General features: G+C 42.2%; 1 protein-coding gene across 2 annotated transcripts in view; it reads right to left on the bottom strand.

The window, feature by feature from the left end:
• Window positions 1-2777: 2777 nt before the first annotated feature.
• dclk1a (doublecortin-like kinase 1a) overlaps window positions 2778-16003 on the bottom strand; it is a gene marked incomplete at both ends in the record, with an annotated part of 40891 nt that continues 27665 nt past the window's right edge. For both annotated transcript variants that reach the window (XM_079171144.1, XM_079171145.1), the window contains 11 exons: window positions 2778-2835; window positions 3758-3831; window positions 4040-4153; window positions 4253-4333; window positions 4427-4523; window positions 4697-4774; window positions 4920-5053; window positions 5730-5876; window positions 7456-7575; window positions 8156-8328; window positions 9186-9267. In XM_079171144.1, the coding sequence (XP_079027270.1) occupies window positions 2778-2835; window positions 3758-3831; window positions 4040-4153; window positions 4253-4333; window positions 4427-4523; window positions 4697-4774; window positions 4920-5053; window positions 5730-5876; window positions 7456-7575; window positions 8156-8328; window positions 9186-9267 (1158 nt within the window). The remainder of the gene's footprint in view (window positions 2836-3757; window positions 3832-4039; window positions 4154-4252; window positions 4334-4426; window positions 4524-4696; window positions 4775-4919; window positions 5054-5729; window positions 5877-7455; window positions 7576-8155; window positions 8329-9185; window positions 9268-16003) is intronic.

Genomic DNA, 16003 nt, shown 5'->3' with positions numbered 1-16003 from the left:
ATGCGACCGTTGAGAAGTCATAATAAGTTTCCATTAAATAAACAGGTCTGAGAAAGTTGCCTCTATCATCCCCACTGTATGCTGAGCACCTGCCCCGTCAAGTACAGAAAATGTTTGATCCATTGTCTCTGGCTTCAACTGTTGTAGGATTCACAACTATCAAGTACCCCTCTAGTCAAGTGCCACCCCTGCAGATAACTGTTAACAATAGCAAAAAAAAACCTGAGTGGGAGGATGCGCTTTTTTAAAACAGTGCACATTTACAATTCATTGAATCTGTCTGCAGCTAACTCAGAGATTTGGGGACCTTTCGTGGTCCATTGCCACATGAATTGTCTACTGTCTGTCTGTTTTAAAGTTTTAAAATCTAACTAACTAAACACATTACACCATAGTAAAACACAGAGAATTTGTTTTTGAAACCGATTTTAATTATTACTATTATTATTAATACACCATTGTTGAACAGAGGTACAAGTATTGGTATTGCAACAGATTGTAATACTGTAGTGCAGCTGTGAGAGCACTTTGGTAAACCACATGTGCCGGAATAAGTGGATTTCAACAGCTAGACAAATTCTACTGATCTGGTCAATATGGTGGCACATTACTGTGTATGTGTTATGATAAGAATAAATACAGACAAGTTTGACCTTTGCAGATCATCCCTAAAAATCGAAAGGAAATCGCTCTTCTTACTCCTCTGGCTTCTGCTGTCCGTTGTCTCACATCAATTACTGGAAATCCCTTTTTCGGTTGCTGTTGCAAAGGAAGTGACATCATTCCGAGTGTTTGACGAGAAGCAAAGGTGTTGGTCTCTTCTTCTCTAGATTTGTCTGTGTACATCCATCCAAGTGGGACATCAGGTTGAAACGGTCTTTTTCAACTCATTTATATTGTTATTATTTTCTTCGACTGACTGATAGACATGTATGAATGTTTTTTTTTTTTTTTTACATTTTTCATAAACTCCTTACTAGTAAATAAATATACTGTATTGTGAACTATCAAAATAAATGAAATTATGTTATTTACATAACATATAAACAATACTTCATCACAGAACCATTTTGTATTGAAGAATAGGCTACTGTATGTCTGTCATGCTTTCATCTGAATAAATGAAGTCATGAATGAGGTTGTACAGAGCTGAAATTAATCATCTCCTGTCCTTTTAACTGTACTGCTCTCCATGAGTGCTGCTGGTTCTCTGGCATCTAAACTGTCTTTCTCAATTTGACTGCACCTAGACTGCAGTGCTTTGTGCAAATAGGCGGCCCTAATGAACTAATTGTATTCATTTACCACCTAAAACAATTCTCCAAACCCATACAAACCCATACACCTATGGCTGCAACAATGATACCTTTCCTAACTGCTGGAATATGTGGATGAAATATGACTTTAGTGTTTAAGTATGAAAAATACATAAACCAGGCTTCATATGTGTACATGAGCATTACAAAATATCAAGATTAATATGATATCAATTCAGAATGATTGTGAAACTGTGAGCATGAAGACAACATGTGAGTTTGCTACACAAGCACCCAAATGCTGCTGAATTGTGTGTACCAAGATGTCATGTATGAAGCAGTTAGCACAATTATATGGAGAGATCAAATGCACCATTATTGTCTTAATAGCAGTCTCTGTAAAATGTAAACTGTAAAACTGCAATCCAACAGTACAGGAAGGCAATGCCAATACTGTGTGGTGCACAGAATTATAGCACTAATTCTGTCTTTGATCGTTTATCTGAACACTGTATTTCAACACATTTGTAAGAAAAACACTCCTCTGCACATTGTAGCTCTCAATTCCCCACATTAGCCTACGTTAGCCTACTTCAACATGTCTGAGCTCTACTTCTACACACTTTTCCATTATTTCCGTTCCTGCTAGCTCTCAGGACAATCCAACGAAGAAGTATTCTTTATGAAAAAGGGAAATACATATAAAAAAATGCAGTAACTAAATAATGAATAAATAAGGTTCAATAAAACATGAACATTGGTCCATATTCTCATATTGCCTTGTAGAGCTGCTCCATCATAAGGAAGTTTCCATGTCGAGCCCGGATCATCACAGAAGGGTAAACGATACTGTCGCCCCTTTCTCGCTCCTTGAGCTCTTCAACATGTGCTCAGATGAGAGAACGTTGAAAATAAAGAAATAAAAAAGTATTTCGCCTCATTCCACCGTTTCCCTCTTCTTCATGGTCTCTGTTTCTTGTTGCCCCTTTCTCTCAACCTCTCAACCCGCTTCTTCATCTATCCACCCTTTGATCGATCACTCCTCCAGGTTGGAAAGATATATTCAGCGGAGCTAAAAGTTCTCTGAGTTTTTTTCTTTTATTTTTTGTTCCTCCCTCCACGGTTTTCCCCTGTTCACCCCCAGCCTTAGAAAAGAGACTGTGGGGAGGCGGACGTCTCTTCCTCCTCCTCCTCATCCTCCTCCTCCTACATATAGAGGGAGGAGCTGGATGAGGATTTTCCCTCCTTGCTTCTTCGTCCTCCTCCTCCTCCTCCCCTCCGCCTCCTCTCTAGAAGGGCGAGATGGGGGAGTAGAAGATACTGGCTGAGCGCTGATGGAGATGTCATCAGAGTCAGATGGGAGGCTGAGGTTCGGGGAAGGGTCAGAGCAAGTGTCAGGGGTCAGAGAGGGAGGGGCCATGGGCAGGCCAGGGAGGCAACTGGGGGGCTCCGCCCGTAGTGTTTTTGTTGTTGATGTTGTTACTGTCGTCACTGTTAGCATCATCTGCAAAGGCAGTGGCTTCACATTCGGGTGGCGTCCTCGTCTGAGAACCTGCCCCTCCTTATCAAGAGGGGTGGCCTGAATGAGGGAGGAACAGGAGAACATTATGATTATATCTGATGCTGGGATCTGGTCACACAGTAATCCAGTATGGAGGACCAGGAGAGCCTTGCACATGTTATTTAAGTTATTCGTTTATATTAAATTGGACAGTGAGAAGAGGGATAAACAAAAGCAAACATTTGATTAAAATACAAAATATAATAAATCAAAACCTAAATGAAAAGCTTTGATTCAACATCCCAGTTCTTAGATTATGTTTGATGCGCACCTTAAGCTAGATCAATAGATCAAATTGTTGTGTTTATTTATGCATTCATTTGTTATTAATTAATCTTGTCTGTGTACTGTAGATATCAGCCAGTACAATTATAACTATGAACCTTTAGAAACATGAACTTCTAGGTCCTCCATAAATCAATGGCAGATAAAGTCACACAACAGGAGTTGGGTAGTGGGACCTTAATAGCAAACTCTGGTATTTCTAGAGGCAGCCAGGTGGGGAGCATGACATCAATCAAAAAATGAACTTAAATTGGCAGGGAACAAGCAAGCGAACAGGGTTAACATCACTTTGTACATGTTCAACAGAGAGATTTAGGAGACACATCCACAAAGGTAATTTTAAGGGGAACTTGTACTTCCTTATTGACACGCTCAGAAATCCAGGAGACACTGATATACAGTGACGCAACACAGAGGACGAGGCATTAGCAAAAGACGGACGACAAGGATGTGCTTACACAGGCGGGAATGAATGGGAAGGAGCAAAAAGCTAAGCACAAAAACCACAGAGCAGGGGCGAAGCTGTCAAGGCAGCACATCAGCAGCCAGTCAGCTTCACACAGTGAAGAAGGAGGCAGCTATTCCAGAGACACTATTTTGCTTCGTTTTGTTGTGAACATCTACCGGGTTTAATCTCTATGGAAACCTGGCGTACCTTATCCAGTACATGGCCGGATGCTGGTAGAAATCCAACGACCCAGATCTCTGCATAGAAAAGCTGTCATCCAACTGAATACAAAGAGAAACCAGCACAATCAATCCAAACAGCAGTTCACTTGAAGACAGAACAAGACACACACTTCACTCAGAAAGTCTTTGGAGGCAGAACAAAAACTAATTAATAAATAAGTTGCAGAAAACTATAGAGCTCTGTATAAACCAATTCAACAACAACTTTAGATACGTCGGACCAGTTGGTTTATTTGTAGTGACTTACAGAAATGACTGACACTCCTGCAGTGGTGTCGTTGCCCTTCGGACTGGTGTTGAAGTGCTTCTTTATCTTCCCTGCTACTGACAACTGATGATCGTTCTCACATAGACCCTCATCCTGTATCAAGCAAGGCGAGAGGAGAGGAAAAAAAAAATCAGCGCTCATGGGAAGATATTGCGACTCAATAGATGTGAGCTCAATTAACGCTGTACTTACAGTGACCCAAGGGTGCTCTAGCACCTGGAGGGCCGTGTATCTCTGATCCACCTCCACCTCCAGCATGGATCGAATCAGCTCCTTCAGCAGCAAACACACATGGGTGAGTCAATTCAGTTTTGTTCACAACACACACAAACAACAGATGACGTCCTTACTGACATAGATATTCACCTTGGCTGTCTCTGACACGTTGTCCCAGTACGGTAGGGGAAATTCTAGCTGTCCCATTAGTATCTGATCAAATAGCACTTCCTGATCGTCACTGCTCCTGCAAAACAAAACATTTCCACGTGTGCCTTCATGAATAAAATACTTCTCTGACCCACAATGTTCACAGGAGTAAAGAAGCCATTAGGGGAACTCATATACAACTCTGAATGTGACATTATGAGAGTAAAAAGTCATTTTTACTCGGTGGTGTAGCGCTTGCTTTTAGCTTACCCTCGAAAGGGTGGGAAACCACACAGCAGGATGTAGGTGATGACTCCAGCTGCCCAGATGTCCACCTTAAGGCCATACCTGCACAAAGACAAAGATATATCATGACTAAGATATATCAAAGATAAGCTGTAACCTCCAGCCTAACTGCATTAAGACATGACTCATACATTGGCCGTGGCCTGTGCGTCACTTGTATCTTCACCTCTGCTCCTGATGCTCTTACCCTGTTTCTGAGATGATTTCAGGTGCTACATATGTCGGGGTCCCGCAGACAGTGTAGAGGGGGCCGTCCACCACAGTCGCCAAACCAAAGTCTCCAAGTTTCAGGCTTTTGCTGCCGTCCGCATGCTCATACACCTGAGCACATTAAAAAATGGTTGCATTGCTGTTACAGGGTGCTAGGGGGCACCAAAGTCACAAATTTACAAATCCTACACAGAGGGGCTTTAGACAAGTAGGCGCTTCCTTTGACTTTCAATCAGCAAATACACTGTTGAAGCAGTGGTTTATTGTACTGTGTATGCAATAAAGGGGTGACCAAAATTATAGTAGCACCTTTTAATTAACTGCAAACAAACCTTGAAGCTGGTATAATATATATCGCTCAGACGTTTCAGCGTCGTTTAACTCAAGATTGACTAACAAACAAAACAAAACAAAATAGTTTCGGGTTCATGGCTCACAACTCCTTCCACAAGGCTGGCCCGACCATCACATGTAAAATGGGACTCTGGGTGGTAGACGGTGCAAAGGAGGGGATGAAGAACAGCATTTGAGGGAAGAGGATGAGAAGACAACCAGGAGGTCGACAGAAGGGAGAAGGAGGGACGGAATGCACATGCAAAGAAAGCTGGAGAAGGAGTGAGCGGGAGGTGTGAGGGCAGCAGGGCTGAGTCATCTATCTCCTCTGTGAGAGTTCAGAGTGAGTGATATTACTTCGCTGTTCATTCAGACAAGAGGGAGGCTATACTGCGGCAAGATATACCATGTCCACAGTAAAAACGCATGCAGACCCACTCCGAACTGAACTCACCAGGAGGTTTTCTGGTTTGATGTCTCTGTGCACAATGTTGAGGCTGTGGAGGTATTTGATTGCGTTGGCCAGATTGTAGAGCATGCCGCTGGCGTCTCTCTCAGTGTACCTGTTGGCAGAGGTGATGGCATCGAACAGATCTCCCCCCTGCAGAAAAAAAAAAAAATCATGATTGGCGGGCGGGTTGTCAGTATTAGGAACAAACTCACAGGAGCTCTGTTTGGCGTTTTCACACACACAGAACCTGACAGGTTCACTTCAAATTTTTCACAGTTGCTCATCTTTTTCTGCTGAGAGGAGTTTTTGGCTAGAAAGTTGAGCGAGCGTTTTCATTTGCTTAGCAGCTAGAGGGGTAAACTGTGTCCTTATTCCTTACCTTGGTAATTTCACCTTCTCCTCTCTCCTCGCTTTTTCCTCAGTTCTTACCACATATTTTTCACTTTGTGTGAATCTTCCCCTCCTGTTACCTCTCCCTCTCCCTCTCCCTCTCTCTCTCTCTCTCTCTCCCTCTCTCTCCCTGAGAGGACTAAGTGGAACATAAGCTTAAAATAGTGCTGAATCTCTCTAACTCTCTCTTTTTCAGCACAGACTCAGACACACTGTGGGCATCCAGCCTGCATAGGGACAATTATTTAAACATGAGCGCTGTCACCTTATCACCACTTCTCTACCCCCACTGTGTGGTCAAAAGTATGTTGACACTCAAGACATTATACTTCCAAAGGCTTAAACATTAATATGCTGCTATAACATCCTCCATTCTTCTTTGGAGGCTTTTCCACAAGATTTTGGAGGCCGACTGCTGGGAGTTTTTTTTCCCCCATTCAGCTGAAAGGGCGTTAATGAGGTCAGCTGCGGGTGTTGGGTGATGAAGCCCGGCTCACTGGTGGCATCCCAAAGGTGTCGGATGGGGTCAAGGTCAGGCCTCTGTACAAGCCAGTTAAGTTCTTCCATGACATATCGAAAAACCATTTCTTTATGGGCCTTGTCATGTTGCAGAAAAAACAGTTGGAAGCATATTATTGTCTGAAATATAAAGTTTTTCCTTAATTGAAACTAGGGGACTGATCAACAGCACCAGGCAAAAGAACAGCAAACTATGTGTATACTTTTGGCTATATTTTTGAGCCATCTCTCTCCCTCTCTCGTTGCTCTTACCCTTTGCTTCCCCTTTCAATGCATCCATCTGTCTCTCTCTCTCTCTCTCTGTCCCTGCCACTCTGGCAGAGACTCTCTCCACCTCATTCATCAACAGCCTCCTCTCGATCCTCCTACTTTGGACACGCTCACACGTACACACACACTTCTTCCACAGATTGCCTCTCATCTATATTCTGTAGTACTCTACACCACAACATGAACAGATGGATTACACTCCTGGCTCCTGAATTATGCACAAACATTTCTTGACTCAGAGAGCAAGAGAGAATAAAGAATGCGAACACATGAGCGGTTCGGGCCACAGACCGATTCTCTCAATCCCACAGTGTCGCTGTTTGGAATTCGTAATTTGCTTCACCAGCTGAATGTTGCAGATTGATCTGCTGTTTCTGCCGCCCTGGTCCTCTCTGTCGCTCTCAAGTTGGAGATAATGATCACCAACATGTATTAATAATACATCTATCCATTACGTTAGCATGGCCAAATATTCCAGCCTGTCTATAACCAGAGCAGACGATGCACAAACATAAACATGTAAGCACGGTATCCAAACATGGCCACACACCTTGACCAGCTCCATGACCAGATAGAGTTCGCTGTAAGTGTCCACCTCCTCTATGAGCAGGACGATGTTTGGATGTTTGACCCTGCGGAGGATGGCCACCTCGTTCTGGATCATGTGCTCCTAGAAATAAGAATTGAAATTGAGTTTAGCCAAGTGAAACAAATTTGTTGAAACACTAAAGTGGATCTTAACACCTGGTCCTCTGTAGGGGTGATGGGTGAGCTGAGAAATGTGCTCTGTTGCACTTTTAACCACACCTAACAGTGCTGACACACACTGGAGTACAACTCTTCATTGCTGAAGCAACGCGAAAAGGTAAACTGCTGGAGGTCAGTGAAAACAGGATTCTCAGGTGGTGGTTATTGCTCTTTAAGTGACACAGATCAAGATTAATCTGCTGTCAAGGTGTAGGTGAAGGTACTTTCTATTCCATCTCCTGTTACATTAATCCTGCATTGTGTGCACTGATGAACTGCAAACTGTTGTTTTTCTTCGTTTACTTAGTTCTTTCTTAGTTTTATTGAACTTAAATAATTAGAGTCATCTTCAAAAGAGCTACTTTTGTATGTATATTTTAGCAGTTTTGAATACAAGCAATGTTTTTTGTCTACATGAGTAACATTTAAGCCAAGCAACAGTATTCCTACTTGGGTGGGGTAGCCTTGCACAGGACCCTTTGGCCTTTGCAGTCATAGTTTACCTTGCCTCTGCATTTGCCCTTGTTGATGATCTTCAGAGCGTACTCCCGTCCTGTGGAGTGCTCCACACATTCTCGGACGACTGCAAAGTTTCCATCGCCCAACATGCGCCCCACCTTGTAGCGGTCTGATATGTAGGACGGCACAGCTGGAACCTCATCGACTAGAACTTCAGCTGCAGAGAGGAAGAATGAGGTTTAGAGTGGCTGAGGGACTCAAGCTTACACTTTTTTTCAAGCTGATAAAGATTCATTGTATACACACACACACAGGTATAATAGGTAATTAGAGAGAACATAAGAGCCTTGTTAAAAGCTACAGCATAACCTGCTAATAACAATGAATGAATTGATATTTAACAGGACACAAAGGTTGGATTAGTAAACTTATTTGCTGATTATTAATACATTAATAAATGGATCAAACAGTAAAGAAAAAAGTAAAGGGACTGATATAGAACAAATAAATACAAATAACACAGATACGTGAAAATATATAGAATATCAAAACTAGATTTAAACATGCAGTAGATCCTTTATCAGTTATAAATCAGCCAACGAGGGCTCTAAATCTCACGGTGACGCTACGCTCTGCAGACAGCTCTTTAATGGCAAATAGAAGAAAAAAAAGAAAAAACATGAAACTAACTGGAAAGTCAAATTACAAATACATGCTGTAAATGTTCAGTTATATGAATGAATGAATTGGTTTATAAGATTTGAGAAGGTCCTCTATAGGTACATTAAATCAAAGATGAAAATGTTAGAGGTCTGTGACTCAACATAAAATAATACAATTCTCGTTATAACCTTTGCAATATTTACCAGAACATCATTGTTTGTAGTATCCCAGAGTTTAGGGGGGGGGGGGGGGGGGGGGGAGTGTGAGAACAGGATGTACAACACAGAGATGGGAGACAGAGATGCATCAAAGGTCATGAAAATGATTCAGACATGCATGATATTTGCGAGTACATCGCCTTTTCCCACTGACGGACAGATGGGGTATTCTTGTAGCGATCATTTTCCTCACCTTCAGTAACAGGTCCATCCCTGTCGTCCACTGAGCTGGACACTTTAGAGGAAGACAGAGAGGTGGAAGAACCCTGGGACCCCTGCAGAGAGGGAGGGGGGGGGAAGACAGAGAGCAGGATGTCAACTATTTAAACCTTTATTATCACACAAAGTAGTTTGTAATCCACTCCGCACGCAACAAAAACAGCATGAAACAGTTCCTTCTGCCACAATCCCAGCCAAAACAAAATGTAAGTTATGTCCAAAAACAGACAAAAGGACATTGTGTGACTCGTCTCATCCTGAGAACATCCTGAGAACATCCTTAAATCTGTCTTTGTGTTTGCATGTCTGTTTCTGCTGTATACTGCTGCCCTGTGTTGTGTGTACAGATTTACTTAAGCTACTGAGCTGAATATAAACCGGTTACTTATTCAGCAAACAACCCGTGTGTGTCCACGGTGGACAGACAATCGAATCCCAATAGGCTCCTCTCTATTCACAGAACTGTAAGTCATTCCTAATCGTCCCTTTCTTTTACTCCTCACTATACCTTCAATAACACCTCAAATAAAAGGTTTTGATGACATTAATAAAGGCGGATGAATACTGCCTTTCATGTGGTTGGAGATTAGGAGGTCATTAAGGGGAAAGAGATGCAGCGTCTGCATTTATCTAAAGACAAAATCTCATTACGCCCTCCACCTCGTAACCTTCTGTCTGGTTGTCATGGAAGCACCGAGGGCAGGGAGCGAGGATCTAGTCGGGACTGTAAATGAGAATCTGCCCCTCTCTTATTCCTGTCTTTCCTCCACTCCTCTACTGTCCATCTTTCTCTTCTGCTCGACTCCAAAACTTGGCTTCACATCGTTTTACTACATTTGAATGTGATAATGCTTCGCTTGGAAGATGAAGATAATTCTCACTTTCCTTCGTCTCCTCTCTCCGGCTTCACAGTCAGTCCTGAGGACACAGATGTGCAAAATCTTTGTGGTCTGGGAGCTTTCCAGTGCTCGAATAAATCCTGCGGGTGCAGCTGGCACATGCGGCCTGGCCAGCGATTTAATTGGACAGCATCGTAATTCCTCTAAAATATAAGCTTAGCGATGTGAATTATTAACATGTGCAGTTTGCACTGTAAATGGTGGTGTTTGAGCCAATCTATGTGCATCACAGAGCAGTGCATTAGCAGTTATTTGGTGAATAATGTTGTCTGATGATGCATTTTACTTTCATCTCTCATTTCAGTGCAGGTGTAGTTTTTCTGATGCTCTCTCGTGGTGAAGAATACCCAATAACTCACACATCAATCAGTCCTAAATCCTTCGAAGAGAGGAGATCTAAAGAGTGTTGCTGAATTAATGGATGCTCCCTATTGTTATAATAATAATAACCTAGAACAAAGTAGTAACAAGGAAAAAGGTGATATGTAAAAGGGTGCCAAATTTGGCATCAACAATGTTTGCTATCATGGCAAACTGTGTCAAATTAAATCTGATAACATGCTTCTGCTTTTTCAACAACAGTGCAGATCAGCATTTATTCAATTAAAATGCTTGCTGAGAACTAGAAATACCCTCTTATATCTATGCTATCCAGTCAGACTGTGATACAGCCTGGAGAGTTCGCTGTCATGGCAGAAATAGGAGACGGTCCATCATTATGACTTAGAACTGAAAACTATTCACAAAGCCGAGCTGCCCTATATCTCAGCTCAAGTAACTGCCAGCTCGTTTACTCATCGCTACTGCTGTGACCTGAAAGCCACCCAGGTGAACGTAGCTGTGAGTCAGGCTAGATTTGGTTTATGTAATGCTGTTTTTGCTCGGGCACTCGTCCTGGAACAAGGAAACCCACTTAATACTCATAAAGCCAATGACCCTCCTGTGCTTTATCTACAAAACATCCTTCATCTGCTCCTGTATTCTCTCATCCCGACTCGAATATTTACCTCTCTTGTGCTCCTTATCCCGCATCCAGCCCTGTCCTCTACTCGCTTTCTCATTTTGAACTCCTATCTCTCTCTCTCTCTCTCTCTCTTCCTGCCACCGAGGGAAACAAAATACTGTTGCTATGGAAACTGCTCACAGAGAAGAGAGAGGCAGCTTATGAGACTTCCAGAGTGGAGACAGAAGGCTATATATGGCCATTTCCTGTCTGCGGTCTGGGAGGTAGGTTTGCCCTTCTATGAACATTGTGTCTCTCCATCCTGTGTGAAAAACTACGAGACAGACGGAGTGACAGACAGGGTGAGAAGAGACTGTGAGGCAGAGAGAGACGGGGAAACGAAGAGGCTGTGGGAAAGATGTATGGAGTCTGGTCTGGTTGATATTGATCATTATATATATATATATATATGTATATATGGCAGGAACTGTCTTGTTATTGTTCCAGCTTTCTCCCTGTTGCACAACACAACACACACTATTCCTAGCTCGACATCTCTTCACTTTTGCTCCGGCTATGACTCACACCACAAAAACAAAGCAAAAAAAAAACACACACACACTGACGAACCTTTTACATCATGACTGGAACCACTGCTCTTCAAACCGGCACGGGCAACACTCAGCGACTGAATACTGATCAGCGCATGAATGTGAATTAAACAGGATGTCCATGATTGACCTTAAACATGGAGCATCATCTCAGACGTCAAACAGCAGAAATATTTAAAAGGAAGTCAGTCAACTGCAGAATTCAGCATTAAAAATGCACCAAACATTTACAAAAAACGACTAAGGAGTAATGCTACCTTCATCCTCGATGACCCTGTTTGAATTTGATTACAACACAAATCCTAAAGCTGTCTTCCTCTCTGCGCCTCAGGCTGAGCGAGCCAAACCTCCTCTACAGCAGCACTTCTTGTCATTTTCACTGTCACGCAATATCCAGCAGGAGCAGGATTTATTGTTGTTTGCGTCGGTGGAAAAACGTCTAATATGATTTGATAGAAATAGGGTACTTTGTTTTGTCCCAAGTTCCCGCTCTACCTCTCATAAGGACACAAGGTACAGGAGATAATATGTCTTGGCTCTTATTTTGGTGTCTAGACGGATAGGAAACATAATCAATTTGACTCTCATCTGAAGAGATCACCGGCGTTAGGGGATTCAGTCTTTCTGCTCTGCCAGTTGGACACACAGAAGTTTTCTAATCACAATCCTCACGGACCGCAATCCTGCAGAATCACAGACACGTGATTAAATGCTTCACGGGGAATAAAAAACAGGAGACTTGGTCTCTCTAAGCCAGAAAAAAACCATCCAGAACAGACAGGGGAGATGAATGCTCCACTGGGACTGAGTTTGTGTTGTAATCTCTTCTCTGCTCTGCTGAATACAGACACGAGTTTAACAAAGGAGAACCGACCTTCATCATCATAATCATCCTACATCTACTGGAAATGATCTCTGTTTGTTTTTGTATGTCAAGACACATGATAATCACTGTTAATCAACACACACGAGGAGCACGAGAAGAAAAACACAATGTGAAAATGAAATGACAATGAATTTAATGATGACATCAACAAATGGAAATTAATACATTAAAGAAAGAGCAAATAAAGTACAAACAGAAACAAATGAGCCAAGAAGAGTTGGCGGCCTTACATGACAAAATCACAATGTGTAAATGTGGACGAGGTTATCAAATATAATTTGCCTGTGATGAAGCACACCGACAATTTTCACATTTACATCTTACATGGGAGTGCAAAAAAGATCCTGAAGTCCTCTGCAAAAAGCAATGTTACCGATTAAAGATATGTAAAGCCAGATTTGAATTATTCGTGAATAATTTATAGGATAAAATGTTGACGAAACAATGTTTAAGCTATAAAATTGCAGCGATTTCAAAATCTTCCACAGTTTCCTCATGTGCTGCAGCCAGTCTTTTTGGCAGATACACTGTAGCAACAGAAATTGGACAAGCCTTCTAATGACATCAACACGACAGGAAATCAGAAACATAATACAACCGAATAACAAATACAATCTTTAGTAACAACACACGATGAGATGAGACAATAATTAACAACTTCATAAAACACACCTTCAGTCTGCTCTCTCATTCTCTGTCACACACTCACACACACACACGTTCACACATAATTTAATTATGAATCACCCAACACAAAATATGGACGATAATGAGAGATGGAGCATGCAATTCAAAGGATTATGGAAGTGAATGACTCAACGGTGAGAGGAGGATGTAGGTGACATACTACGGTTGATAATTATCACTTTCTTTCTCTCATACGCTAATACAAACAGCTACCTGACTGTATCACAGCTGTTATATTGGCATCACAGACCGTCTGTTTGTCCTGCTTTCAATCTGTCGGTCACTGTGCTCAGAGTATTGTCTTTTTTTTTTTTATGATTTCTTTCCCTGTCTGTGTTTTTCACATCTGATGGAGGAATCAGACAACAGGGAAGAGATGTGACCACGGCAACTCATTTGATTTATCTGTACCTGCTTAACGGATATTGACAGTAAACAAAATGCAGGGTGTGTGTCTGTATGTCTAAATTAAAATATTACTGCAAAATCAATATGAAAATGGTGAGGCAAGTGGCCCTAAAAGGACTCTAAGAAGCAAAGGGAGAAGCCGGAGATGGACGGCATCCTGAATGCAGACCGGTCTTTCATGCTTCGGTTGCAAATGCATTAAAATTGGTCACACTAGCGTTTACCAAATGTATAAAACGCATAACATGTGTAAATGTGCATCAAACTGTTATCCACTGCCTGTGCACAAATGGGGATTTCATGTACAAAAGTGTTTTTTCCTGAAGCATACATGAGCGTATAAGTGATTTTGTGTTTCCCTTGTATGTGTGCAAGGGAAATGGAAAAGCCACAGTGCAATGCAATGTCTGTGTATTCTGCCCGGGGAAATGGGTTAGGATGGCCTGAGCTGTGCGAGCAACCTACATCAGGCAGCAGAGTGCCTCTAAGTGTTTAAATGCAGGGTCCAGCGAGGTGAACTATTCAAATGCTATACTCATAGTAGGTCACTGAGGCTCTGTGGCTGCTGAGGAAATGGATTCATGGTAGCTTTCAATGCGTTGTAGGCTGACATTTCAAAAATATTTGAGTCATTTTTGAGCCCCAAATGTTGTTTGAAGAACCCGAATGTTAAAAATTCAAGTTGTATTTGAAGGAAAGGGGTCATTTCTGAGTCATGGTTCGGTCAGATTGAGTTATGCATTTTAGGTGTTATGGTGAGAAAGGTACTTCCTAGCCTTTGTTAGCACAACAATAAAAGGATTTGGGTATGTGTATTCAATATTTGTGACGATTGATGCCTGTTTACACAGAGGTGACATAGAGGGAGAGGAACTGTGCAAATATAGTGTCAGAAACTTGGCGCCTACTTCCCCAAGAAGCTTAGACTTAATCTACAAGGGAAATGATGGAATATTATTTCTCCCTGTGAAGTTAATACCCTTTCATATGGGGAAATGAGAGGGGGGGGGGGGGGTTGCAGAGCTGGGTGGCTGGGGGGGAAGTGACAATCGGTGACAGATAGAAATTAGAAACTGTTTGGGAGAGAAGGCACAGAAACTGAATCTCTAACAGGGCGGATAGAAAAAGTAAGCAGTGGCAAGAGAGAATTACACCATATAGCTGAAGAGTGTGAAGCTGCAGTGTGGGGAGGAGAGATAATGGGCTGCGAGTCTTCCTCCCTTCCTTCCAGCCAAGCCATTGCAGGCTTAGCACAGAGTATCAGCAAGTACAAAGACCCAAATAATCTCTCGTTGAGAAATACACGCTTGTGAAACTATAAAACTAGAATTGAACGGCAGTATCACTGAGGTCAGGATTGCGCTACATGGCTAATTTGTGACGGCTGATGAGAAAAGTGGACAGAAGCAAAAGGACATGTAGTGTGCTTCAATGTGGAGAGGATGGGGCAATATTTTGTTTCCTTTTTCTCATTACATCTGGTTAGCCCTCCTTCACCTCTCTAACCCCGAGTTAAATAAGGTAATAACAGAGCAGCAGAAACTGGGTGCTGTAAATGTCTCCATTCAGAGAGAAGTAGACAGAAAGAAAGAGAGTGTTCATAAATGTGTGCACTTGCCAATTTATCTCCCTTTCAGCGCTGGAATCTACGGTGACCCATTTCTATTAAACAGAAGACTGTGGAAGTTCCAGTGCACCTTGTTCTGTTCTCAGTAGCTACAACCCAAATCTGATGTGTCCCTGATCTGTCCCTGGCTGACCTTCATATGACATCAATGTAACCTCATCACCGATGGGCCAGACTCTCCACCATTCATTCATTCTTCCTGGCAAATGTAGCACGAGACAGAAGCTACTGAGCCCAAGAGATTAATTCTTTATGCTATGCTGATTTTAGCCTACACACACTCATTTACGTACAGAAATATACCACTCAATATTCTGTGTCCTATTAAAAAGATATTGACTCCCAACAACATTCGTGCCTTTTGTTCCCTAAAAAAAGGTTTGTCCCAGCTCCAATAAATAGCTAAATAATAGCTCAATAAATCATAGCTGCACCCCTGCTGCAAAGTATATGGTTGAGAAAACACAAGACACGTGCATCCTGTAGCCCAAATGAATACGCGACAGGTTCACATACAGCGCTGTGTCTGTATGTGAATGTAAGAGGGTGAGGTGAACCGAGCGTGCGAGTGTTTGTGTAAGCGGGAGAAGGAACTTAAATCAGCAGCAGGCTTAGAGTTCCTGCAAATTAAAAGAGCTGCTGCAAGAAAACAGGGAGTGATTAGGATTTGAAGCTGATATTAAAAGCTCACCATCGTCACTGTCACAGACTGGATTAACAAATACTTTGAT

The sequence above is a fragment of the Pholis gunnellus genome (assembly GCF_910591455.1).
Source record: "Pholis gunnellus genome assembly, chromosome: 13".
NCBI lineage: Eukaryota > Metazoa > Chordata > Actinopteri > Perciformes > Pholidae > Pholis > Pholis gunnellus.
The sequence above is the reverse complement of the archived record's forward strand: the minus strand, read 5'-3'. Positions and strand labels throughout refer to the sequence as shown.